The sequence below is a fragment of the Schistocerca nitens genome, chromosome 7 (genome assembly GCF_023898315.1).
Source record: "Schistocerca nitens isolate TAMUIC-IGC-003100 chromosome 7, iqSchNite1.1, whole genome shotgun sequence".
Lineage (NCBI taxonomy): Eukaryota > Metazoa > Arthropoda > Insecta > Orthoptera > Acrididae > Schistocerca > Schistocerca nitens.
The window spans coordinates 169,283,652-169,310,981 of record NC_064620.1 but is presented as its reverse complement, the minus strand read 5'-3'; the positions used below and the strand labels follow the sequence as shown (position 1 = coordinate 169,310,981).

The window sequence follows — 27,330 nt, the reverse complement described above, 5'->3', positions numbered from 1 at the left end:
CAAAATACCGTTACATAATATGCATTTCCTGAATCTACCTTGCTGATTTAGTTTTTATACTGAAAAGTCCATTAAAATGGATGGCGAAGTGTGTCAAAATACAGTGTTAACATACACAGTAGGTCACGCGACAGGTCAGTGTGTTAGCGAACTTTATCTAGCATTCACATTTGCTGGTTTTGGCAAACAGCAAATAAAATTATCGTCTTCCACCTAACCTAGACCTCAGGCTACGTTACAGATCAATCCGTCACCAAAACGAAGTCCTCGAGGATGGAGTCAATTTCACACTCGTGCCCGTTCAAACACAGTTTTGCCTATTTCCCGAAGGAAAAACAGCATTGTTACATCGAACTTTATAAACTGCTGTTCTGCCTACCTCCCAACCCTTCTTCGAAATCCAGTTCAAATTATACCAAATGGCTGGCCAAACATTATACACTCACAAGTATATATATATATAAAAATTATAGCTTTTGTAAATACTATACACAACTAGATAAACTTGTCATTGAAAAAAATTATGCATGAGTGAACAAATAATTAAAAGTTCGATTTATTTGGACGACAAATAAAACTTTAAAAGGCAATTCACTCTTCGTATCAATAGCAACAAAACCTTCGATGCATTGCTACTTCCGCATCTTCACACATTTTATTGCATGCTCCCGATGATATCCGCATACATTATAAGTTCCAGCAGCGCGTATCCGCATACACTACATGGCTGCCCTCTTGTGGCCAATGTTCGAACATCGTGTGCCAGCATATTCTATGGACTAGGTTTGACCATTCAGATCGCTAGTTGTGTCCATTTTGTTAGGTGATTGGAGAGTATCTCATATTCGCAGTGATTGGTGCTGGGACAGTTCTTACAAACGCGGGTTTTGTAATTCTACTGTGTAAAATGTTGTAACTACATATCTGCAAATAAATAAAACTGATAAGGAAGTGTGCACACCACCAATCATGTCAGTTTTCTTCGTAAATACGTACGTATGCTTGTTGACAAGATGGCCAAGAGTGTAACACGTTTATAACCTTTTAAATACGTGTGGTTGACAAATGCATTTTGACGTGAGAACGTATGATTGTCATAACAATGTCGGATGTGCTCTGTCAGGATATATTTGTAAATAAGCGTGACAGATTGACATAGTCTGGACGACACAATAAATTTACATTTTGTTGATTCCAGCGCTGAAGGGGAGAGTGAGCCTGATGCATCTTCAGATGGTAATTCAAACCCACAAGCGCAATCGGAGGCACATCAGGCATTGGCTACGTTTTGGGATCGTGTTACAGATGAAATAAAAAAGATTGGAACGGTGAGTATGACGATGAAATTAGGCAAAACGTCTAATTTTCATTCCGCACCTGTGTGATTTTTTCCCAGTTCTTCAAATTAATAAACCTGTTCAGATGGTTAAGCCGAATTTCCTCATTACAGATGGACTTGAAAACGCAAGCACTGCCTTTAGCCAGAATCAAGAAGATAATGAAATTAGATGAAGATGTTAAAATGATAAGTGCCGAGGCGCCAATGCTATTTGCTAAGGCTGCTGAAATCTTTATTCACGAATTAACATTAAGAGCGTGGATACATACTGAGGACAACAAGAGGAGGACATTACAGGTTTGTTTGATGACGTTAATGTTCACATTACAGTAGAAGTATTCCATGGTCCCCGGAAAGTGGTCCCTGGGATGTGGAAACAATTTTAAGGCACATTTTATTTATTTTGAGTGCAATAGCATGAAATGACTTCACATTTCTGTGTTTCAGTATTCGTTGTAGTTATAAAATATTGCAAAACTAAATTTAAGAGTTTCTGTTAAAATATAGTCTTCAATGGACTTGGAGTTGCTCAACCGTAAGCTCTTTTAATTTTTAATTATTTTTTGGGATCATATTGAAGATAAGTTTGGATAAGTTGAGTCATGGGGAAAAATGCACAATGGACCGCTGTTGATTAAAGCGGCTTCCGCTGCACGGCCTACAGCTCTTCAGACATGCAAACTTCTGGGCGACATACCAGTGACCATTGCTCCACACACAACTATGAATATGGTCCAAGGAATCATTTTCCACAGAGACCTCATGCACCAGACACAGGCACCTACAGGCTAATCTCAAGCAGCGCAAGTCTCTAACAAGTCCAGAAAGTTCCTAAAGATAATCAAACGAGTACAGGCACCTTTATCTTTGCCTTTAAAGAAAATGTACATCCAGAAAAAGTTTAAATCATGCTGTCCAGGTATGACATGAAGCATTATGTCCCACCACCTGTGAGGTACTTCTGATGCTTATACTTCGGCCATGTTCATGCTGCTGCACGATTGACCCAAAATGTGGCAACTGCGAATGATTACTCCACAAAGCTAGTCTTTGTGAACAACCTTCTTTGTGTGTGTGTCACATGGAGCAATATCTCCACGTCCAACGGTCTGCCCATTCTTCAAGAAATAAAATAAAATCATGGAATGTAAATCTGTCGACCGCCTATCGTAGAATAATATGAACACCTACATCCTCTTGAGGTGATGATCAATAAAGTGAAAGTCACAGCCAACACACATGCTGCTTCAAGTATTTCCTAATCAGTTATCCCACCCTCCTCCTCTCTTGTGGTTTCTGCGGCATCATCTCGAGTAACCACTTTCCGCACCAGGCTGGAGAAGCAGCTTCCTCCTCTGGTGTCTACCACTGGCAGGACTCCCTCTTGGTACCCTCTCCCCAGAAACCCACATATCTGAGGCACGACACCAGCCAATGGCAGAAGGAACTATGGCCTGGAGTCCCAGGTCTGCCTGCTCTTCAATGCATATATGTCCTCATTGCTTATATGCCCTCACAGTAATCTCACCCACCAAAGTCTGCAAAGGGGGGAGGGGGGAAGATGAGGAGGAGAATAATATTGGGGCAAGACTGCTCAAGTGACCCTGGAAGTGTCAGATCTCCCTGCACTATCAGATGCTGAACCAGTGCTCATGGGTGTGGTTCCATCCCCATCCATGACAGGCAGTGATCCTGGGCCGTGACCAGTCCTCCTGGCTCCTACATGTCTAATCTGGATACCCATAATGTGATCATTCAGTGTAGCTGTAAGGGATATTACTGTCAATTGCCAGAACTACAACACCTTATTTACTCCTCTCTGCAATTTATGTTGCTCCATAAGAAACACACTTCACAGATGACCATTCCCAGCCACTCTGTGGTTATCGTACATTCTGCTGGAAATGTACAGGCCATGAGAGGGCATCTTGAGGGGTCTGCATATTGGTTCACATACCACTTTTGAAGCAGTAGAAGTATGGGTGCAGATGACCTCAGCGATCACCATTTGCAATGTTTACTTACCTCTGGGTGGGCCACTTACATTGAGTCACCCACTTTAATACAACAACTTCGCGCCATTTTCCTTTTTTTTTGGGGGGGGGGGGTACCAGTTTGTTTGGAAGGGGCCTTCTACTTGACCAGATTCTTACCAACCATTATCTGTGTCTCCTCAATGATGGTACTCCTACCCCTTCCAGTGCTGCCTGTGGCATCTTTTCAGTTGTTCGTTGAACCATCTCTTCCCCCAATCATGTGGCTTCACCACATTGGTCACTACATTATTATCTGTGTAACAGTGACCACTTTCTGGTAATCCTGTCACTTCCTTGCCACTCTCAAATGGACCAACTGCCATGTTGGGTGCTTCGAAGAACCAGCTGCCAATTGTATGCCTCTGCTGTTACCTTTGTTCCCTCTGTCAGATTGCATTGATAAGATTGTGTGAGATGTCTCTGGCATGATCACTCTTGCCGCTGGAACTGCTATTCCCCTTTCTAGAGGTCCCCTCCCTCAACAGCTGGTGCCACCGTGGACCAAAGACGTTGCAATAGCTGTTCAGGATCGCTGCAGGGCCTTGCAACATTTCAGGTGCAGACCAATCTTAACAATTTTCTGTGACTTTGTGCTAAGTGTCGCTATCTAATTAAACTTGGTAAGAAGGAATGCACCTGTGGTGTAGAAGTAGTGTCCCATGTTTGAACCCAGCCAATGTATAAATTTTCAATTAAAAAATTATCAGCAGTGGTGGCCGAAGGCTTCCAGCGTGAGTTCACTCTCATTCTGCCAATGGCCGTTTGAAAGAGGACAGAGGAGTGGGCAGAGGTTCAGGGTACTCTGTTGCCTTTGGGGTGGGAAACTACTCCTGAAACGCATAAGAATCAGCAATGATCAACAAGCAAATCGATTTCGGCTAGTGACTAGCCATTATCAGTGCACTGTTTCATAATATCAATATATGTCCTAGTACGTCAGTCTCCTGTTGTTCGGATTTCTGTCACAGTTCATTCAAGGCTTAAGTGCATCCACATTCCTAATGGAAGGTAACTTGATGAAGAAACTAGGATTCCTGGTCAGATACAGAGTAATACCAACAGCAGCAGAAAAAATTGTTATAGGGGTAGAAGTTGTTATGAATAGGAAGATAGGGCAGAGTTTGAGCTATTGTGAATAGTTAAGTGATACCCCTATCATCATCATATTTGACAGAAAACCAGCACCAACAACAATAGTTCAGGTATACATACCAATGTCGCAGCCAGAAGATGGAGAGAAAGTATGTGAGGATACTGAATAGGTAATTCAGTACATAAAGTCAGTACATAAAGTAATATAAAAATCTAATAATAATGGGGTACTGGAAGACACTTGTAGAGGAAGGAATAAATGAAAGGGTTACAGGAAAATATTGTCTAGGCCATAGCAATAAGAAAAGAGAAAGAGTAATTGAGTTCTGCTGATGGTTATAGCGAATACTCTGTTCAAGAATCACAAGAGGAGGAGATAGACTGAGATAAGACCCAGAGACACAGGAAGATTCCAGCTGGATTACATCATGGTCAAACACAGATTTCAAAATCAGATATTGGATTGTAAGGTGTACTCAAGAGCAGATACTGACTCAGATCACAATTTAGTAATGATGAAGAGTAGACTGAAGTTTAAGAATCATCCACAAGAATCAGTGGGGAAGGAAATGGGATAGTGAAGTACTGAGAAATGATGATACATGTTTGAAGTTTGTTAAGGATGTAGATACTGCAGTAACGAATATGAGAGTAGGTATTTCAGATGAAGAAGAGTGGACAACTATAAAAAGGGCAATCACAGATGTTGGACAGAAAAACATAGTTACAAGGAAGGTAACTGCAAAGAAGCCATGGGTAACAAAAGAAATACTTAATTGATCAATAAATTTCAATTCAGTTTATTGCTATGAATTTTCGACCTGTTACCTGGAGAAGCTCTACACAGATCATACATATTAATTAATCATGGCGACATACTATGTTTTATATTGTGTGTGTAATGAAGAACCAATTTAAAAAAAGTCTTACATTAGTTACTGACAGCCTCGAAAGAACTCAAGATTTGCCGACTATAAGAGAGAAATTTTTGTAAATTTGTGTGTACCTATCATGATCTATAATTGAGAACACGCTTCTTGTAACCTATGGACATTATTTTCATATCCAGAGCATCCACTTTATCTTACAGACTGCAACTGAAGCAGTTGCCTTTTAGATAGCTGATGTGCTATCATATTGTCTTTGGCCAACAGCCTTGCCTCAGTGGTAACATCAGTTCCCGTCAGATAACCGAAGTTAAGTACTATCAGGCTGGGCTAGTACTTGGATGTGTGACATCTGGTCTGCTGAGTGCTGTTGGCAAGTGGGCTGCACTCAGCCCTTGTGAGGCAAACTGAGGAGCTACTTTGAATGAGAAGTAGTGGCACTGATTTAACAAAGTGACATATGGCTGGGGGAGTGATGTGCTGACCACATGCCCCTCGATATCTGTATCCAGTGAAGCCTGTGGGCTGAAGATGACATGGTTGGTACTGTTAGGTCTTCATGGCCTGTTGGGGTAGGGTCATCATATTGACTTTAGTTCACAAGTTTTGATCACTTAAAGTTGTTTGCAGATGGCTGTCTAATTATCTTTGCTCTCTCTCTCTCTCTCTCTCTCTCTCTCTCTCTCTCTCTCTGCGTGAAAAACAAGGCATCTGAGAATAACATGATCAGCGGAATATCCTTCTCCACAATCACAGACTTGTGTGTTACTATATCCCATTCGATGCAGGTGTTTAGGATATGGATTGTGACTTGTTAATAGGTGCACCATACTTCGAGTAGAGGCAATGTCATGCAGTTTGAGCCTGTTCCTGATGCTTGGCAATATCCTGTACACATACCTTGCAGTGCTCATAGTGTCCCACTCAGATTGGCATTCATCTAACTTCCAGGCTTGTAAATGTCCTTTATCAGTAACATGCATTCATGTGATCTCATACACACGATCATATTGCTCATGCCTCAACCAATACAACGCTGCCCTGTAACGTATCACAATATCCATTGGGTATATCCCAAGGATCACCAATATTTCCTCTACAGGTGTAGTGCAAAAGGCACTGGTGAGCCTCAGAAGTATGCTCCACTGAATTTGTTGCAGTATTGTTTTGTAGCTGCCTAGTTTAAGGCTATGCACACAGATGCTGGCAGTGAAGCCCACAGCGATGCTGAATATAGCTTCATGTTATGACTGCATCACACACAGTGGTTAATTATAGTTAGCAATGGGCAATCTTTGGGGCCTTTCTGAGTAACAGATTTTGTGTGTTCTACAAAAGTTCTTTCCTTGTCAAGAAGAATGCCTAAATATCTACAAACAGTGCTGCATTTTACAGGTATTCTGTCAAACTTCAGGGAAGGATTTCTGGCAAGAGGAAGTCTTCTCTTCAGAAATATGTATGTGGGTTTATGAACAGCTACAGACAGTTTGTTTCTCTTGCAGCAATGCTGCATGTGAGCAAACACATCACTCGCTTTTTCCTCAAGTCTTTCCCTGGAATGTGCAGATACAACTAGAAAGATATCATCTGTGTATGCAACAACTCCTTCAGTAGAATCTAACAAATACAACAGGGATTCAATACTAAGATCCCAGAACAGCAGATCACTTATGGAGCCTTGAGGACATCCCTTCGTAACCTTTGTGATTACCTTGGTCTGCCCCGAAGGACCACTGGATGCTATGCCCACTATAATAATCTACAAAGCCTGTCGTACATTTGGGGACCCAGAGATCTCGAAGGCATGCGAACATGCAGGCCACCAAAGATTGTCTAATGCGCTTGTGATTTCAGTCGTGAGCATGACTGCATACTTAATTGTTGAATTTTCTACAATTTGAAGAGCTCTATTAATTGCATCATCTATAGACTTCCCTTTTTTGAATCTATATTGGCACTGGTTTAGACCCAAGAGCTCCTTATGTGCCTACAACTAATCACAGAGCAGATATTCCTGAACTTTGCCCAAGACCTTTAATAAGCAAATAGGTCTATAGCTTTTCGGTGATGCCAGGTCTTTATCCTTTCCCATTTTAATCACAACTGCTCTGGTGTCTTTCCAGTTTTGACTTAAGAAATTGCAACAGCAACTTCTTGAGTAAACAATATCACCAACAACTGATTGTCGTATTTGTTATCTTGTTCACTTCTAAATTGTGCATGTATTACAGTATCTGTGTCCATGCTATCAGGAAGTAGGGTGGTTAGCAGATATTCTGCTGATTCCCTCCTTCCAGCTGTCACTGAGCCATCCACTTTATGAACTGTGCAGTGACAGTAGGTCCATTAACCATTTCAGCCAGTAATTTATACGGTCTTCCCACTATGTCAAATTGCAGTTGCCTTCATAGAAATTTTTCCGAGTGTATTCTTTTAGTTTCCTGAAGCAATATTTTCTAGTGCATCAGTGAAAGAAAGAAGTACAGAATTGTTCAAGGAAAACAGCAATATAAATCACTTAGGAATGAAATAAATAGGAAGTGCAGGAAGCCAAGGCTAAATGGCTACAGGAAAAATGTGAAGAAATAAAAAAAGAAATGTTTCAGAAGGACTGACTCAGCATATAGAAAAGTCAGAATAAACCTCGTAGAAATTAGTAGCTAGGGTGGCAAAATTGAGTGCAATGGGAGTTCCACTGTCAAATGCAGTACATGAAGGTCTTCATGAGGGAGAGGACTTGTCTAACGACTTTATCGAAGAAGAAATTATAATCGACGTGAAAGACATAGGGGATCTAGTATTAATCATAATTTAAAAGAGCTCTAGAAGATTTGCGAACATATAAGGCAGAAGGGGTAGTTAACATTCCATTGTAATTTCTAAATGCATTGGGGAAATGGCAAACAAAAGACTGTACATGTTGAGGTGTAGAATATATGACATTGACGATATACTGTCAAACTTCCATAAAAAATATCCACAAAATTCTGAAAATAGCAAGTGCTCATAGTTGTGAGAGCTACCACACAGTCAGCTTAACAGCTCGTGCATCCAAGCTGCTGACAAGAATAATATATAGAAGGGTGGAAAAGAAAATAGAGGATATGTTTGACGGCAATCAGTTTGGCTTTAGGAAAGGTAAAGGCACCAGAGAGGCAATTCTGATACTGTGTTTTAAAACGGAATGAGGACTGAAGAAAAATAAAAACATGCTCATAGAATTCATCAATCTAGAAAAAGTACCTGACAATGTAAAATGGGGCAGTATGTTCAAAATTCTGAGAAAAAATAGGGTTAAGCTGTAGTGAAAAGTGGCTGATACACAGTTTGTACATGAACCAAGAAGGAACAGTAAGATTGGATGACAAAAAATGAAGTGTCGGATTAAAAATGGTGTAAGACAGTAATGCAGCCTTTTGCCTGTACTTTTCAATCTATGCATCAAACAAGTAATGATGGAAATAAAAGAAAGGTTCAAGGACGGGATGAAAATTCAGGGTGACAGGATATCAGTGTTAAGATTGGCAGATGACACTGCTCTTTTCTGTAAAAGTGAAGAAGAATTACAGGATCCATAGAATCAAATGAACAGTCTAATGAGTACAGAATCTGGGATGAGAGTAAACCAGAAAAAGATCAGAGTGTTAAGAAGCAGCAGAAATGGGAGTAGTGAGAAACTTAACATTAAAGTTGTTGATCACAAAGTAGAAATAATTAAGAAATTCTGCTGGCTTGGAAGCAAAATAACTTAAGATGGATGAAGCAAGTATGATGTAAAAAGGAGACTAGTCAAGGCAGAGAAGGTTCATGGCCAAGAGAAGCCTACTAGTATCAGACATAGGCCTTAATTTGAGGAAGAAATTTCTGAGAATGTATGTTTGCAGCATAGCATTGTATGTAGTGGATCATGAACAGTGGGAAAGCCGGAACAGAGGAGAATTGAAGTGTTTGAGATGTAATGCTACATAAGAATGTTGAAAATTAGGTGGAGTGATAAGTTCTGAAGAGGTTCTCCACAGAATCAGTGAACAAAGGGACATATGGAAAACAATGACTGAAATAAGAGACAGGATGATAGGACGAGTGTTAAGACCTTGGGAAATAACTTCCATGATACTAGTGGGAACTGTACAAGTAGAGAGCAAAAACTGTAGGGAAAAACAGAGATTGGAAGATATGCAGAAAGTAATGAGGACATAGGGTGCGAATGCTACTCTGAGATGATGAGGCTGCTGCAGGAGAGGATTTCGTGGCAGGCTGCATCAAACCAGTTAGAAGACTGATAACTGAAAAACAAAAAGGAATGCTGGGAGTACTCTTACCTCCTCCCTGGGAACATTTGCATCTTCATCCCTGGTGTGGACCAAGCACTGTAGTCTTCTGGGCCACCGAAGATTAACAGCTGCACCAGGTCTCTTCCTTCTGGATTGCCTCTGTACTGACACATTGGCTGTTGCTGAATGCCTTGTGACCCACCTGACATTGGCATAATATTCTTATGCAGCTGCCTCCTGGGCACAAAAAGAATGAATTGAAGACATCCCTCTCTCCTTCACCCCTTGACATGCTGAATTCTATAATGAACCTTTACGTCACTGACTGGGAATTTCTTCAGGCTCTGACCTCATCTCACAATTCTGCCTCGAGCCCTGATTATGTTCACAATCACATTCTGCAACATCTGACTATTATTCAGTGTATTTGGCTCAACAGTGTTTTGTCTTTCCTTTCAGTGGTGAAATAGTATCATTATCCCAATCCTTAAGCCAGACAAAAACTCAACAAACATTGAGAGCTACTGGCTGATTAACCTCACAAATGTGCTCTACAAACTGCTCAAAAGGATGATTACCCACAGATTATGCTGTGTTCTTGGACTCGGGGCTTCTTGACCCTCTATCATTGTGGTTTTTTGGAGGGACGATCACAAGCGAACATCTTGTTAGGTGGAAATGACTATCCGAGAGGCTTTTTATAAATGCACAACACCTCATTGTTCTCTCTTTTAACCCATATAAGGCATATGACACTGCCTAGCACCATCACATTTTACTTGCCCTCCATGACGGGTTTTCAAGGCTCCTAACAATTTTTATGTAGTGGTTTTTGTCCCAACAGTTGTTCTGGGTGCGAGTTGGTACTTCATTCAGCACTCCACAGGTCCAAGAGGATGGCATCATGTAGGGCTCCATGCTGAGTGTCACACTATTCCTCATCAACATCAGTAAATTAGTGACCTCTGTTAGATTAGTGGTCACCCCTGTGCTGTATGTCAGTGACTTCTGCATTTGTTACACTGTAGCTGTGGCTGAATGCCAGCTCCAAGGTGCTATCTGATGGGCCTCTTCTTGGAACCTTTCCCATGGTTTCCAGCTTGCTCCAACAAAAATGCAGGTCAGGCACTCTATTTGTGTACCCAGCACTCCCACATTGTTGCACAGCCCCAGTTTTTAGGACTAGCTGCAAATCATGTTAGTATCCCAGGGAGTGAATTGGCCAACCATTTCGCTAGAGAACAATTGTTTGCCACCCTCCTCCCTCATTTGCATAGACAACCCCAGGTGCAGATTTGCAGGTGCAGCTAAGCCTCTGCTCAGTTAGAGATAGAGCAGCATCTGGTGGGCTACTCCCCCTCTAATAAAGTCTGCATTATCAAGGAGATTACTGCTGCATGGCACCCTTCCTTCTGTTCCTCCCTGAAGACATCAACTGTTGTATGCCACCTTAGCAGCTGTCATACCATACTGACACACAGTTTATAGATTAATTTTACGTAATGGATTGCCCCCACATTGTGGTTGTGGGCCCTTACTGACATTTGCTCATCCCAGTGGAATGCTGCTGCTCCTGGCTCTCCATGCTAAGCATAGTCTTCCAATTTTTTTTTTTTTTTTTTTTCCTTCTTGTGTTGGCAGGCAACTCACAGATAACTGAACTGTTTCCCCATTTTTACTGGCAGTTGTTTTTATTCTCAGGTTTTACAACATTTTAAACTACCTTCAGGGCAGAGGCAGGGTAGTTATGTTTGGAATGTCTCCTGCTTCATGCTGGGTCAGGGAACCCTCAGCCCTGTCACATTTGCCGTCTGCATCTGTCACCTTTGCCGTCTGCATCTGTCATCCCTCCTTTCCTTCATTTTAATTGCTTTTAGGTGTTTTACATATTTTTGCCACATCCTGTTTCCTTTTTTAGGAGTAGGACTCTGTTGATTAGGACTATCCTCCTCTTTAATGCTTTGCCTGTTAAGGACTGGGGATGCGTCTGCTGTGGGAACTGCCCCCTTTACATACAGAGCCCCAGGGCACACCCATGTGCAGCCGTAATTATTTCTGTCATCTTGTTTTGTTATTCATGGTCCTACTGACATCCATATTCTGCAGTTGTTTTCACTTTTAATCAGGTTGTTGGGGGGGGGGGGGGGGGTTCAGATGAAGGAGGGGTTTCTCTCAGCATAACTAAGCTCTGAGATACCTCCTGCCTCTTCCAACCTGGGTACCAATCCAATCCATAGACAATTAATTCTTAGTAAATCGTTTTTCAGCTCTGTCATTAGTATTACATTAAATGCCTCACTTTTACCACTCCAGCGTACTTTCCTCATCTGAGCACATTCCTGGTGGACGTCACTACCTGCAAACAACCGAACGCTTGATGGGTGGACTGATGACCTCTCTTACCCCAATCAGCTAACAAACCAAAAGCTGCACAAATAAAATTTCAAAGTGGTGCAATGATTCACAGTTTTCTCAAAGCCTCAGTTCTACGTAAAACTGGTGGCACATGCCAGTTTATTGCTAGGGTATTGGGAAAACACAGTGAGATAGTTTACAAAACGCTCATGCAACTATTCTAGAATATTGATCAATTGTGTGGTACCAACACTAAAAAGGACTAACAATGAATATTACATGTTTATAAAGAAGGGCAGCATGACTGTGGATATGTTTGCATGACCCATGCAAGAGTATTACAGAGATGCTGAAAAGCCTGAACTAGCAGACTCTTCAAGTTTGTTGACATCTGTCCCACAAAAGTGTGCTATAAAAAGTTTCAAGAACCAGTTTTAAGCAAGGAATATACTACAGCTTCCTATGTACTGCTCCCATAGGGACCATGAAGACTGGGTTAGGCTAATTGTGGGTGTACAGACATTAAAGCAGTCATTCTTCCTGCTCAATACACAGCTGGAACAAGAAGAAACCCAGATATGTGGTACAAGTGTAGGTGCTGCTCTGACATGCACTTTATGGTAGTTTGAAGAGTATGGCTGTAGATAATTGTAGATGTTGTGTATTCACCCTTTCGTCACTGGTTTTCAGTTCAGTTTGTAATTATTACACAAAACATTTTTGATTCATAATAAATTATATATCGTTTTCTTTTTTTTTTTTTTTGCAGAGGAATGATATTGCTATGGCTATCACAAAGTATGATCAGTTTGATTTTTTGATTGACATTGTTCCTAGAGATGAGCTAAAACCAAATAAATCTAGGGATGATGGTGGAGTTCGAACGACTTCAATGAATCCTGATCAGGTAATGGAAATATTTTTGTTTTTGTCGTTACTAGTTACTACTAAATGTGAGGTTTTCGTCCAATTTAGAAATAGCAATAATCGTTTGATGTGGACAGTGAAGAAAAATCTTTACCTGGCTTGTGTTGTTACACTTGTAATCTGTAAACAATGTGAAATTTTTGTTGCAGAATGGTTTTTTTCCATCTGATGGATGACTCTTACTTTTATGCGCACTTCTTTGCTATTTTGTTTGTATATCACACCTTTGGTTCTCTAGAGTGAAAACTCTCTTCTATATTTCACAATCTCATTTAGTTTGCTTTCATACACACATTATTTTTAATTGGTCTCTGAATATATAACAGAGCTTCCATGAAAATGAGCTCTTCAGATTCAACCTTTATTTCACTGTTATGTCCTCTCTCTCTCTCTCTCTCTCTCTCTCTCTCTCTCTCTCTTCTCTTTTCTCCCTGCTTCATCCAACTATGATTCTTCACCTTTCTTTGTCACCATGTATTCACTGTCATAGTTCTGATTTCTTCAGCTGCTGTTACTCCATTTTTAAAGTCTTTCAACTGACATCATCTGCAGACATTAATTAGCCAAATATTCATATCATTTGGTTGTCCTGGATAACATGAAAAGTGTTTATCATTACTTTGTTAAGAGTTATACATCTGTGCACCAATTTAATATTATCATTTTCATGCAGATTTCTACTACTTTCTACAACATATATTTCATTCCCATAACACCCCCCCCCCCCTAGACAACCTTTGCTAGCCCTTATCCTCCACCTACCTATCCCCTTTCTAGCCATCATTCCAGAACCACCCACCAATGCATCTACCATCCTTTGCCATTCTCTACCTTCTCTCATGTTCTGTCACCCCCTCCCTCCCACCCAGCACAGCCTCTTGACACCACACCTAGCTGTCCTGTCCTGTCCCGTCCCGTCCCCACCTCATCTCTGTATGTTGCCACGGGCAATGCAGCATCATCCCCTACCCCTACTCTGCTACCCCTCCTCCCCACCCCATGCTCCCTCCCCATCCAGTACTGCCTCCTTAACCCCCACCACCACCACCACCACCACCACCTCACCAGCAGACTGGTGCTCACATCAGATACAGTCACATAGTCAGGCCCAAGTGCCCAGAGACACTGGTCAGTGTATGTGAGTTATGCTTGCGTGAATGTGAGCATGTTTTCTAATTTGGAAGAAGGACTTTGTCTGAAAGCTTGATATTTTTAGCAATCTTTATTCACTGCCCCAGTCTGTGATTCAGTGCCTCAGTCTGTGATTCAGTGCCTCCTCTGTCATGAGTAGCAATCTGTCCTTTCCATAGTGTTGTTATTCCATCCTGGAAGTCCACCTGCTTAGCTGGGTGGTAACATGCTCGCCTCCCATGCATGCTGCCCCAGGTTCAATTCCTGACCGGGTTGGAGAGTTTTTCTGCTCGGGGACTGGGTGTCGTGTTGTCCTCATCATTTCATCCCCATCACCTGCGCGCAATCACCCAATGTGGCTTTGAATGCAATAAGACTTGCACTTGGCGGCTGAAATTCCCTGAATAGGGCCTCCCCGCCAACAATGCCATACACTCATTTCCATTTTTTCGATCCTGGACTTTCCACAGTTTTATAATTTACGTTCCAAATTCCAATAGAGCATTATCTTATTGACTCACTGATACCTTACACTGAGAAACCTCTGTGTGGTAGTCTTACCAAAGCTCCCACAGCCTCAGGCTGTGATATATCCTAGCTAATTATTCATCCCCATTACCAGCAGTTGCCTTCTATTGTTGACCAAGTGTCCGCAAACTGTTTTTCAATAATGTAGGGCAAACTAGAGTTTATTAATGTCCTTATTTTACACTTGCCATTTAGTGTTTACTTTGGCAACATAATCCACACAGGATTTTGTTCTCCAGGTACACTACTACTTTCAACTAGCTCAGCAACATCAAGCAGCTCTCCAGCAGACAAATCAACAAACTGGATCAGCAAATCAAGCAACTATTCAGATAGTACAGCCTGGACAGGTTCAGACTGTTGCTATTCCTAATGCTGCAGTTGAGCAGGTATAACTAACATTTTTGCTGTTGTTAGCAACAAAAAATAAATTTCTTTGTTTAATTCTCTTAAGTAGTTAATCAGATAATCCTCCAACTGAAACAATGTGTTTTAGGAAGTTCGTATTAATTGCTGTAACTTTCGTTATTCACTGTCCAATTCTGATGTCATCTGTTTTCCAGCTAAATGCAGTCAGGATGAAGACTTAATAAAATTCTAAATAACTGTGGCAAAGTTTCCTTTTATATATTGTTAAATACTGAACCTAGAGCACACAAAACAGTTGATGGCGCCAGCAGTTCTGATCTCTCAGGGTTATCAAAAGAATTAATCTCAGTATTCTTTAACCACAATCCCCAGCAACAATTGCATTCGGTTGTTGAGGAGGTTGGTCCAGTTATCTGTGTTTATTTCTAAGGCTGGTGTTATACCGGAGCCAAGGTAGCCCCTTCCACAGAGGTCGAGGTTGTCTATGCCCAAGGCGTACCAAAAGCATCATGGTAAACACCGGCTACTTACATACAAGATAATGGAAACAGACACATTCCGAGCACTACTTCATGCAGGGGGAGCTTGAGCCACAGCCTGCAGGAAGTATCACTATGCCAAAACCCGCTTGGCTGGAGACAGCTATTTAGGGGCTAGAACCAGCCCCAAAGTTAAGTTCACGCTGGATGCCGATCTCGTGTACTGCGACCGTTGAAGATTACGTCTTCGTCTCTGAATTGGACTGTTACTAGTGTGTGTGTGTGTGTGTGTGTGTGTGTGTGTGTGTGTGTGTGTGTGTGTGTATTACCATAAAGCTTTGTGGAAAATTAGAAGTGGACTTTTGTTTGCCTCGATTAGGAGACTTCTCTGGCATCATTATTGTTACCTTTCGTTTGTTGTTCAGTCATCAACCTTGTGAACTTACACCAATAAAAGTTGTGTTTGTGAAAAATTGCGAATTGTCAGTCACAACAGCTGCCAACATGTGCAGATAAGTAATTTACCTTTGTTATTTATATATAATACTGCTGTTCCCAGCAGATCTCAATACAATTGTTTCAAGCTGTTGCTAACAGGCTTTTTACTGGTAGTTAACTTGTTTGTTTGAGATTTCTTAAGTAGCTATTCATGACAATATTTTTTACTCACAAAATTTATGGAAGTTCACTTTTGCAGCCAAGAGAGAGTGCAGGGGGGGCGGGGGGGGGGGGGCATGAGAAAGAGTAGGTAGTGAAAGATAGTACATGAAATCTTCACTCCAAAGATGCCAGAGTGAGATGTAAAACACTAAGAGGAAGGTAATTGAATTTTATGATTAAAAACTAGAGATAAAGATAAAGGGCAACAGGGAAGAATGAAGACAAAGCAGTAGAAGCAGAAAGAAAATTAAGGAAATATGGGATAAAATAAATAAGGAGTATATAAAATATAATGAAATTATGGTGATGATAAGAGGGGTAAATATGTTCCAGGAGGATGTTGGAATATGCTACGATATGTTGAGAACAAATTCCCATCTCTGAAGTTCATGGAAACTAGTATAAATTTGGAGAATTGAAGTAGCCTGTGTGATGTAGTAAGCATTCAGGTCACTTGGGTCCTGCTGTACTGTATGTTCATTAATTGGGCAGTGGCTGTTCCCAAGGAGAACAAGTCTTCTACGGCCATTCATGCACTCAGCCAGTTTAATGGTGCTCATTCCGTATATAAAATGGTGTGGATGGACACCAGTTAACCCTTTGACATCTGTGGATGAGTTAACTTGTCGTGCCCATTGCTCCCAGGTACTGAGGACGTATTGAAACACGGCCTCTGTGTTTTCCTTGATGTATTTATATATCCCATTCAACTAACCCTCTCACTGCTGCAGCAGAGTTACTTACATATATCAGTGAATAAAAAAGTGTCAAGTATTTATCATGCAACATATGTGCTTCTTTGTATGCTGTCATTTGCAAAAAAAAACTTCATTACAATACCTTGAAACATTTATGAAATTGATAATGGTTATTACTGCATGATTCCTGATGTGCCACACGTCACTATCTGCTGGATATAAAAACCAACAACTTTAGAATGAAGTGAGAGAGAATTCTGAGCTCCATTTTAAATAAAATTTGATATCTTGTGTGCATTTCATACACATCAATCTACGAGCTAAAATCGGCCATACACAAAGTTTACACAATGCGTTTTTACCTTTGCAGATTCTTTAAAATTTCACATAATGGTTTAATTAATTTGATGCAGCACAGTAACTGTGGTGAACAATGAAATGAAATCTAGTGCTTTATCAGATGAAGATATCAGACTGTAAACGTGCAAACATATTTTCGTAAAATCAAATGGTAAGTATTTTATAGTGGTTGGAAAACCGTCTCTGAGCACAGGGAGCAGCATTGGGCAAGCAGTACAGCAACAACAAAACCATGGACGGAATGCAGAGAGCATGTCTGTAGCAGTCAAAGGGTTAATAAACAGAATGCTTGGCTTTGCAAGTTGCTCTGTCTTTGATATTGTAGAATTTATCAATGGTAGGCTAGAGTAGGTGGTAGTGGGAGGGTGGATGGGGCAGATTTTTTAAGTGGCATTGTTTGTAGGGGTAGGAACCTTGGGGTAGGGATAATGGTTGGGGAATGTCATATGGCTTGATATGTAGTACTTCACATAGTCACATTGCTGCAGTGTGATTAGAATTTTTTTTCTTTCCCTTGCAGTGTAAGCTGATGATGTATTGTATAAAAACTACTGCATATTGTAATTCCCAATCTATTGACAGACTAAAGCCCTTGTAAGAAAAGTAAACTTTTGCACCTTCAATGGATTTATTGCTGACTGTATTACGAATGTTGCAAAGTGTGCAAATCATTAAATATAAAATGCTAGTCCTTCCATTTTGTTACTAATGGAATGCACAAAAATAACATTTTTGAGCTTTCCAAACTTATGTTGTATCGAGCGTGTGAAAAGTAATCTGGTAGTGGTCACACCTCTTCCAACAATAAGCAAAATAAAATTACCGTACTGAGACTCTTCTGTCATTATACTATAGTGCTCAAGGTAATGGACTCATGGATTTCAGACAACTCTTCAACAGTGGTAGCTCAAATATCTGTTGTCTTCAAAACTAACTACAGTATGCCATGATGGTTCCTTTGCCAACTGAGCCAGTGCTGTGGCTGTAATAGCATCAAGATCTGTAATATGTTGAGTTTGAAACTGAAACTCGCTCTCCTTGAAATAAGCATTGAGCTTTCCATAAACTGATAGCTAAGCTATTACTTTCACAAACAGATGTGCCTGCTAAAGGTAAAGCTGACATCAGTCCAGAGATTAGTTGAAACACCACAGTGCCTTATGAGGCGTGGTCCTGTTAGAGGTGGTAAGCCATTTCTTTTCCCCGATGTTTGAATTGAATTACCCAGTTGGTTATAAAGGGACTTAAACTTTAACAAAGAATCAAAGTTTCATAAAATCAGACTTTTAACGAAATAAGAGACCTGGAGTCAAATATCTGTATAACACCAGTTGTGGCTGTGCCATGGTTACGGCGGGGGTTCATGTTCAAAGCCCCCAGCAACTTAGGGAAGCCACAGAAAACTCAAATCTTGGTTTAGATTGTAAATCCACTCCTACAAATAAAAGTTCATTGCTTTAACCAGTGCTCTGCCTAACTTTTGCCCTATCCTCATCCAATCAGAGCTTGTACTCCAACTCTTTAACAAAGTAGGACATTTAACTCAAATCAAAATAACTTCTGGTGAATACTGAAATGATTACTCTGTCAGGAAACTGACCTGTTAATTTTCCCACCCTTCTGAGGTGTTCCATCCTAAAAACCTCATTCTGGACAGGAGATAAATCTTTCAAGTACTGCCACATTAACCTGCCAAGATATTACAGAATAATTTATGAAAAATTCGATATAAAAATTCTGTTCGTGAAATTCATACAACAATAAAGTAAATATTAAATATATGAGTTGGTGAAGTCCAGATGATGAAGTATTCAATTGTACAGGTGACACAAGTTGGGACAAACTCCGCAACTACAACAACGGTGGCTGCACAGCAGCATCAGGCAGCTGCACAGCAGCCAGCGCAGGTCATCCAGCTGCAGCAGGCAGGGCAGGTCGCTGCTGCACAGCCCGCAGGCGGGATACAGATAGTCCAGCAAATTGTTGCCCCCTCTGGAGACATACAGCAAGTACCGGTAATTATTTGTTTTTGTTTGGCCTTGGTCTGAGTCATAGTATTAGGCCATGGTGTGTGGGCTTCACTAGTTACTTTTGAGGAAATTTTTAATAGTGCTTTGTGAATTATGTTTATGATGCATTTGACATGTTCATAGTAGTAGCATATTTTGAAAAGAGTAATATGTACATGATTGAGGCAGACTTTTTATGTAAATTTACAAGGGGCATTCAATAAGTATTGCAACATGTGTGTCTTTTTTTCGCATCATATGTTAGTTTAAAAAATGCTAAATTTGTAATGGGACATCAAGGAATGTTCCCCTATAGTTTCATGAAGTTCCAATAGTTGGTGGTACTATATGTAGCCTTCAAAATGGCATCTGTATCAGAGGCGTTTTCTTCAGAGGCGTTTTCTTTTGGGAGGAAAACATAGCATCACAGATATTCATAGGTGCTTGCAGAATGTATACCGAGACCTGGCAGTGAACAAAATCACAGTAAGTTGTTGGGGGGAGGGGGGGGGGCGCGGGCATCTGTCATCATTGCAACGAGGTCGCGAAAACCTGTCTGATATACCGTGTGCCAGCCGAGTGCACACACCTGTGACTCATGCAGTGTTGAAACGTGGACACTTTCATTCGAGGTGATTGAGGGATTGAGCAACGAAGAGCCATCTGTGTGGAATTGCCTGCACATTGCAAGGCTGATTGTAGCCCTTCCCCCCTCCCCCCGCCCGAAAATTGTCCCAGGCAGTGAAAATGAAACATGGATTTATCACTTCAAACTGGAAAAAAAAGTGACACCTCTCCTCCAAAGGGAAAGTTCAAAGCTGCACCCTCAGCTGGTAATGTCCTGGAAACGGTCTTAAAGGACTGTAAAGGGTTTATTGTGTTTCGTCTCCTCCCTCAGGGTGCAACAATCACCTCTGAAGTGTGTTCTGCTACCCTCAGGAAACGGAAGAAATGATTTCTGCAAGTTCATCGCCACAAAAATGCAAATTAACTTCTCCTTCTCTGTGCCAATGCAGAGCCTCGCATACAAAGTCTGCACATCTGAGGTGAGCTCACAAAATTTCGTTAGATTCTTCTTCCTCATCTGGACCTTTCGATTTCCATCTGTTTGGGCTAACAAAGGATGCACTCCACAGGAAGCAGTATGTGTACTGACCTGCATATATTGCACACCCAAGATCTCGATGCACAGTTGTAAGACACACCACAGAAGTCTGCAGACATTAGAACCATTGGAGACCACCACTCACGGATGTGCACACACAGCCTCTCCTCTGTGCATGCTACCAGCCAGCTGACATCTTGTAGAGTTGGGCCCAGCCATTCTTGCCTTCAGTTAAATGTTTACATTCTGGCTAGGCTTATCGGACTATTAGTGTAACCACTCCGTAGCAACTGCCTACTTGTAACAAGTTATTTCGAGACATAATAAAGTATCATTTTCTGTGTGTTCTTGTGGTAAGAATACATTGGCGATGAGTAGGGTCATATTTTCATGTGTTTTTCATTATGTGGTTGCTTTTGCATTGTCATGGATTTCTCATGCCATGTATCAGGTGTGGTGTTGCAACAGCTGATCCCATAGCAGGAACCTTCCATGTTGTCCTTTGACAATTTATGTTTGTTGTCATCTTCCTATTATCGCTGCTGCACATGCATCGTGGCAGCTAGAGTTGAATTCTACCAATGCAAGAAGCAGGTGCATCAGTATGCAAGAAGCAGCCGCATCAGTTGTATCGTGCCTGGGCCGTGAACCATCACAACCGTAGTAGCAAGTGCCGTTTGGTCATGGCCAAGTCAAAAGAATTGTATGAAGGCATCATGGTTTGCGATGTTATCATCTGCACTGCCCCAGATAAGTCAGTCCAGTGATGGACCCTCCAATTGTAGAATTCATCCCTTGAAGAGGTTTCGTCATTTGCTCAGTCGTATGAGGTCTCTCACACTGCTGGTCAGCAGCTGCATGCCTGATGCAGTGTTGTAGTGATACAAGATGGCCCAGCTGTGTCCAGGGAGGACAATACTGTGGTGGTGCAAGCTGTCAATCCAATGGCTTCCACACAGCACACGAACGGCATTCTAGACAGCACTCCCTGTTGTCATCATATGTAGACACCAGCAAAGCAGTTTCCCTGCATAATGCGGAAACAAAGATCTCAACTCTCCGCCACTGTCACTGGTAAACGGGTGCCTTTGGGAATTTGATAAACAGCAAATCCCCTTACTTGGCCAATTCATGGCTGAAGTTACCTATAAAACAGTGACTTGGCCTATTACCTTTATTGTTGTCCACTGTGCTAGTTTAGCAAACATTTTTAGGTTTGATATCTTTCTGCCCTTTGGCTTTTCTGTCACCAACTCCAGACATTAGGATCTGCCAAAGCCCCCATCAATCATTGGAATCTCTGTGCTCAGAATTTCAGAATATCTTTGCAGAAAGCCTAGGGTGTGTCACAACATTCAAGTCCACTTAACCTTGAAGCAGTTGGCTTCGGGATTGTGGTTCACGTTTCCTCTAGTGAATGGGCCACACCCCTTGTCACCGTGAAAAAACCCTCAGGTAAATTGCGACTCTGCGGTCACTATGAATTCACAGTCTGTTGGTGACACACAGCCTTTCCCACATCTGGAGGAGCTTTTCACACACTTAGCAGAGGTCAATTCTTCTCCAAACTTGACATTTCTGACACATATCACCAATTCACCAGTTACCCCTGAATGAGGAGTCCCCAAGTATATCATGGTTCGTAATATGTCTTTTGGCCCGTATCAATACCAGTTGTTGATGTTTGGGTTGAGATGAGCCTCCGCAATTTTTGAATGCTTTCTGGAACAAGTCACGTCCACTATTCCGTACTGTTTAAACTTTCTGGATGACATTATCATTACTGGACTACTACAAGTTACCACTTGCACAATCTCAGGGCCTTTTGTCAAAAGCTCCAGGTCATGGGTCAGCATTGCAATCTGTAGAAGTCCAGATTTTTCCAATCATTTTGTGTGTGATCCATGCCGTCTTGCAGCAGGGCATCCGATACGTGGAGAGTCTCACCCTGGCACATTATGGATGTGCTGCATCCCTCATCGTTGCAAGAACTGCAGACTTCCTGGGAAAAATTGGCTATTACCGCCAATTCATTCCTGGGCCATTCACCACTGCACATCATCTCTACTTGCTACCCTGGTCTCCAGTGTGTTACTAGGCCTTCACCACACTAAACGAACACCTCAGGTCGGCACTGTGTCAAGGTGCTTTCCTTCCTTCTGGGTCCCCAGTTTCTCTCCAAATACAACTATGACATTCATTTCACCCCACTGAGTACTGTGCCCATATGGAGCCTTATCCCGGCTGCCTGTTGGCCCAACACCCAAGTTTGAGAAGAGCTAGTGTATTTTCATTTGTATATCATCTCCCGCCAAGCGGTAGATGGGTTTCTGATCACTAGTGCCTGAGTCACTGAGGCAACAGTGTTCAACGCCGTTCTCAAGCAAGTAGTCTGCCTTATCCAGCAGGGTTGGTCTTGTCGTCCTCTGGACCGCACTTCTGATCCGCTTCATAACTACTTTGTCTTGTACTAACATTTCCTGTCTTAGACTATGTCCTCTTGCTCTCCACAGACAACGCAGCTCCCTGGGTGGTCATTCCCAGGAGTTTGCGGCGGGAGGTCTTGCAACTGTTGCATGAGGGTTACTGGGGTGTTCCTGCCCCAAAGCATTGGCTCATAGACATAAGTACTGGCCTGGTATTGGCCAGGTGCTGGAGCGTTTGGTTGCTGTGTGTTCCCAGTGTGTTAGTCAGCAAGTGGATCCAAAGGCTTCATTCTCCCATAGCCTCCAGGAACCCAGCCTTGGGAACACATCCATGTGGATTTTGTGGGTCCATTTCTGAATGTGTTTTAGCTGATTGACATTGACGCTTTCTCACATTTACCATACTCGGTGCAGTACTCCTCTCCTTGGCCACTATTGAAGTCACTATTCAGGCTCTCGCAAAACTTTTTTATGTGGAAGGTCTCCCAATTACTCTCATTTCTGACAGTGGACCTCAGTTCCTGTCTCAGGCATTTTGTGATTTCTGTGTGCAGTCAGGCATTCCCCATGTTTGCTCACCCCCAATCTAACTTGGAAGATGAGAGCATGGTCCGACCCAAATGAGAAAAAATATCTGCTAGACTTTCCTGCCAAGGAAGGAATTAGCAGTTTTTTTTTCTGATGGCCTACCGGATAACTGCTATTGGTTCCTGTGGCCCAGCCAAGCTTCTCCACAGGTGCCAGCCAAGGACACTGCTCCTCTCCTCTGTCCAGGATCTCGCCCACCATCATGTTCTGCTGTAGTAAGCTTTCCACCAGGGACAGTAGTCTGGCCTCATGGTTTTGGTTGGTGCCCCCCCTGGAGACTGGCCAATCACTGTGTATCAGAACGGCTGTCGTATCTACACCATCGAGACTAGAGATTGGGAGTTCCAGCACAATTGAAATCAGCTACCCGTCTTGGTGCCCCCCCTCCCATGGCTGCACTGCCATATTCTCCAGTGCTATGGTCACTGGGTCCTGCCTATCTACCAGTATTCCAGCCTCCTCTTTTCCCTGTGTCAGCACCTCTGACTGATGAGCCTGCGACCTCAAAGCCACTGGCAGCAGCTCCAGTGGCCTTCCAGATGGCGGACTTGCCCTCGCCAGTTCAGTATATCCTGCGTGGCCTCATCCTGCACTGGAGTCACCTTCACCTTCCACACCGCCATGGGATGTTGCCAGGGATCCCGGCTTGGACTGCCTGTCACTGGTCCTGTCATCTCCTGGTCTGACCAGGGGTGGAGGGAGGCGGGGTGCTCTTCATCCGAGTCACTTTCACCCATAATCTTTCTTCAGCTACTAGGAGTTGCTCTCACCTCCAAGGTCTGCTTGTGTCTGTATATGTGTGGATGGATATGTGTGTGTGTGCGAGTGTATACCTGTCCTTTTTTCCCCCTAAGGTAAGTCTTTCCGCTCCCGGGATTGGAATGACTCCTTACCCTCTCCCTTAAAACCCACATCCTTTCGTCTTTCCCTCTCCTTCCCCTCTTTCCTGATGAGGCAACAGTTTGTTGCGAAAGCTTGAATTTTGTGTTTGTGTGTCTATCGACCTGCCAGCGCTTTCGTTCGGTAAGTCACATCATCTTTGTTTTTAGATATAATATATTAGTGTGTTAGATTGTTACAAAATAAGTAAAATAAATTAAATGTCATATGTGCTTGTTTATTGTAGTTCTAAAATTTTTGAACATTAAGAAGAATTATACCTCCAGTCTACAGCAGGTCTGCAACTGGTGCAAAGAAGCATATTTATACCAGGTGTACCGATATGAAATGAGCGTTTTTTTGTGAAATTGAAACACTAATTTTGAATTGAAAAGTAAAAACATTTTATTCAAAGTAGTGACCATTGCTTTCTATACATTTTGACCACCTTTCTGGCAATTTGTGGACACCACGCCAATATAAATGTTAGTCTTTTGAAGCAAACCAATCAGACACCCAATTTTTGACTTCTTCGTAGGAATCGAAGTGTTCCTCAGCTAATGCGTGTCCCATTGATGACAACAAATGGTAGTCGGAAGGGGCCAAGTCTGGTGAATACAGCGGGTGGGGTAGCAGCTCCCAGCCAAGTCTTTTGATTGTATCCTGAACCAGTTTTGCTTTGTGTGCAGGTGCATTGTTGTGTAAAAAAATTACTTTTCCATGGCTTCTGGCTCATTCTGGTCTTTTCTCCATCAATGCATAGTTCAAATTGATCATTTGTTGTCTGTAGCAATTAGTATTCACAGTTTCACCGGGTTTTAGAAGCTCATGATACACCACACCTTTCTGATCCCACCAAACACAGAGCATTGTCTTCTTGCCGAATCGATCTGGTTTTGCAGTCAATGTTGATGGTTGTCCCGGATTAACGCATGATTTTTCCTGTATAGGCTTCTTAAAATAAATCCAGTTTTCATCGCCAGTAACAATTCGATGCAAAATTGATTTTCTTTCATGTCTTTGAAGCAAAATTTGACAAATGGTTTTTCGGTTTTCCATCTGTCTTTCATTCATGTGGCACCCATTTTCCACACTTTTTGATCTTTCCCATAGCTTTCAAACAGTCAGAAATTGTTTGTTGTGCAACATTTAGCATTGCTGCCATTTTCTTCTGACTCAAAGTATCATGTTCATCCAGTATTGCTTGCAATTCGGCGTCTTCGAACTTTTTTGGTGATCTTCCATGTTCTTCATTTCTTACATCAAAATCATTATTTCTGAACCGTTGAACCCATCTTTTGCATGTTGCTTCTGATAGAGCATGATTACCATATGTCCCGACAAGCATTCGATGCGACTCTGCAGCACTTTTTTTCAAATGAAAACAAAAAATTAATGCTTTCCGCAAATCATCACTTTCTGGTACAAAATTCGACATTGTTAACACGATGAAAACATATGATGTTGTTTGTTCCATGACTTGATGTATAATAAATATCTTTGACAGATGTCATACCAACCAAACAAAAAAAAAATTAAGGCTCGTTCACAACAAATGTTCCCTATCGACACATTTGTATCTTAACGCTCATTTCATACCGGTACATGTGGTACTGTATATTATTTTAGAATTTGTTTCCTTATCTTCATTTGTGTGTGTTCCATTTTACAGATTCAGTTAACTCCGCAACAACTACAAATGATAAGAATGCAGATGCAAGGTGGTACAAATCAGCCAATTATAATTCAGACGGCCCCACTACAGACGATACAGCAGGCAGGGCAGCCACAGATCATACAGGTTTGTTAGTGTTATTGACCAAACTTACAGTGATATAATTTGATCTTGTACATGTTTACTAAAGTGTCTTCATTAACTGTTACAGGTTGCCCCGCAGTCTGGAGGGGGGACGCCTGTTTATCTGACTCAAGCAGCTGATGCTACAAATGGGGAAAATGAGTAATTAAGGGCACTCAGAATATTTTATAATGTGAATTGTCCACAGTGAAATGGACAGACTTCAAATAAACCTATCAAGTTGCTGTGAACTTTAAAATTTGTGACCACAAATGCGTGTGAATGTTGGGGACCACCAGCTACCCTCGATAGTTATTCCTGTATGCTAGCATACTGCGAACTTGGGAAACAATATTCTCACACCCATGTTCCACTGGCTCATTCAAAGAGTTAAGTGTTATTTATATTTAAATGACGACTGTTTTCAACTTTTGACTTTTGTACAGAAGGAATGAAGTGTGTTTCATTTAAAGTATGTTCTACTTAATTGTATATGCATGTGTGAGTGTGAATGTGCAATAACTGGAAATTTGTAGGTCCAGATCAATCTACATATGTAACATCCAAATGCAATAATTGTGCAGTAATTTATTTTGTGTATAGTTGTAATAAAAGTTTTCATATAACAACCATTTAGAGTTTAAGCTATGATGTGAGGTAAAGATGCTAAGTGTAAGCTTCTAGGTTAAAAAAGATGATTGAGAAATGCAGTTACCACCCTGACTGATGTACACACACACACACACACACACGCACACACACACTGAAAATTTCTACATCTGAATTTATATTTTGTAAACACCCTTACTATTGTCTATGGGCAACAGCCTTGCCACAGTGGAAACACTAGTTACTGTCAGATCACTGAAGGTGAGCCCTGTCGGGCTTGGCTAGGACTTGCATGGGCGACCATCTGGGTCTGCCCAGCAGTGTTAATAAATGAGGTGCACTCAGCCCTCAGGGCCAATGGAGGAGATACTTTACTGAGAAGTAGCGACTTCAGTCATGAAAACTGACAACAGCTGGGAGAGCGGAACACTGACTACACGCCCTTCTATATCCCCATTCAGTTATGCCTACTGGCAGTTGGTTGATACCATTGAGCCTTCCGAGGCTTATTTGGACAGAGTTAGGAGTTATTATGGTGTATGGCAGAGAGTACATAATGTAATACTATTACAGCAGCCAGTGTGGGGAAAAAAAAGATATAAAAAATTCTTTTCTAATAGTGTGTTAGAAGAACCATAGTTTAATTTATCAAACAATGGAAAATCCAGGAAGGAGTTAAGATAATATTATGAAAAGATAGATAGCTACTCACCATATAGAGGCAATGTAGAGTCACAGGCACTACAAAAAGATGTGCTAAACATGTGAGCTTACAGCTAAA

The 27,330-nt window shown here is 41.7% G+C and overlaps 1 protein-coding gene across 2 annotated transcripts; it reads left to right on the top strand.

Moving 5' to 3' along the window:
- The first annotated feature begins 771 nt into the window (after positions 1-771).
- On the top strand, positions 772-26,570 carry LOC126195808 (nuclear transcription factor Y subunit gamma-like). 2 transcript variants are annotated; one of them, XM_049934444.1, is made up of 8 exons: positions 772-992; positions 1,199-1,328; positions 1,451-1,636; positions 12,753-12,890; positions 14,809-14,958; positions 18,959-19,150; positions 25,815-25,943; positions 26,029-26,570. In XM_049934444.1, the coding sequence occupies exons 1-8, from the start codon at positions 970-972 to the stop codon at positions 26,104-26,106; spliced, it is 1,026 nt and encodes a 341-aa protein (XP_049790401.1). In that variant the 5' UTR covers positions 772-969; the 3' UTR covers positions 26,107-26,570. The 2 variants fall into 2 exon arrangements, with proteins under 2 accessions (XP_049790401.1, XP_049790402.1); XM_049934445.1 differs by lacking the exon at positions 772-992 and adding an exon at positions 1,000-1,085.
- Positions 26,571-27,330: the final 760 nt, after the last annotated feature.

Coding starts and splice junctions, on each gene's coding strand:
- LOC126195808 (XM_049934444.1), top strand. CDS start 970: ATGTCAGTTTTCTTCGTAAATAC. Junction 1,329..1,450: donor AAATAAAAAAGATTGGAACG/GTGAGTATGACG, acceptor TCCTCATTACAG/ATGGACTTGAAAACGCAAGC. Junction 19,151..25,814: donor GAGACATACAGCAAGTACCG/GTAATTATTTGT, acceptor TCCATTTTACAG/ATTCAGTTAACTCCGCAACA.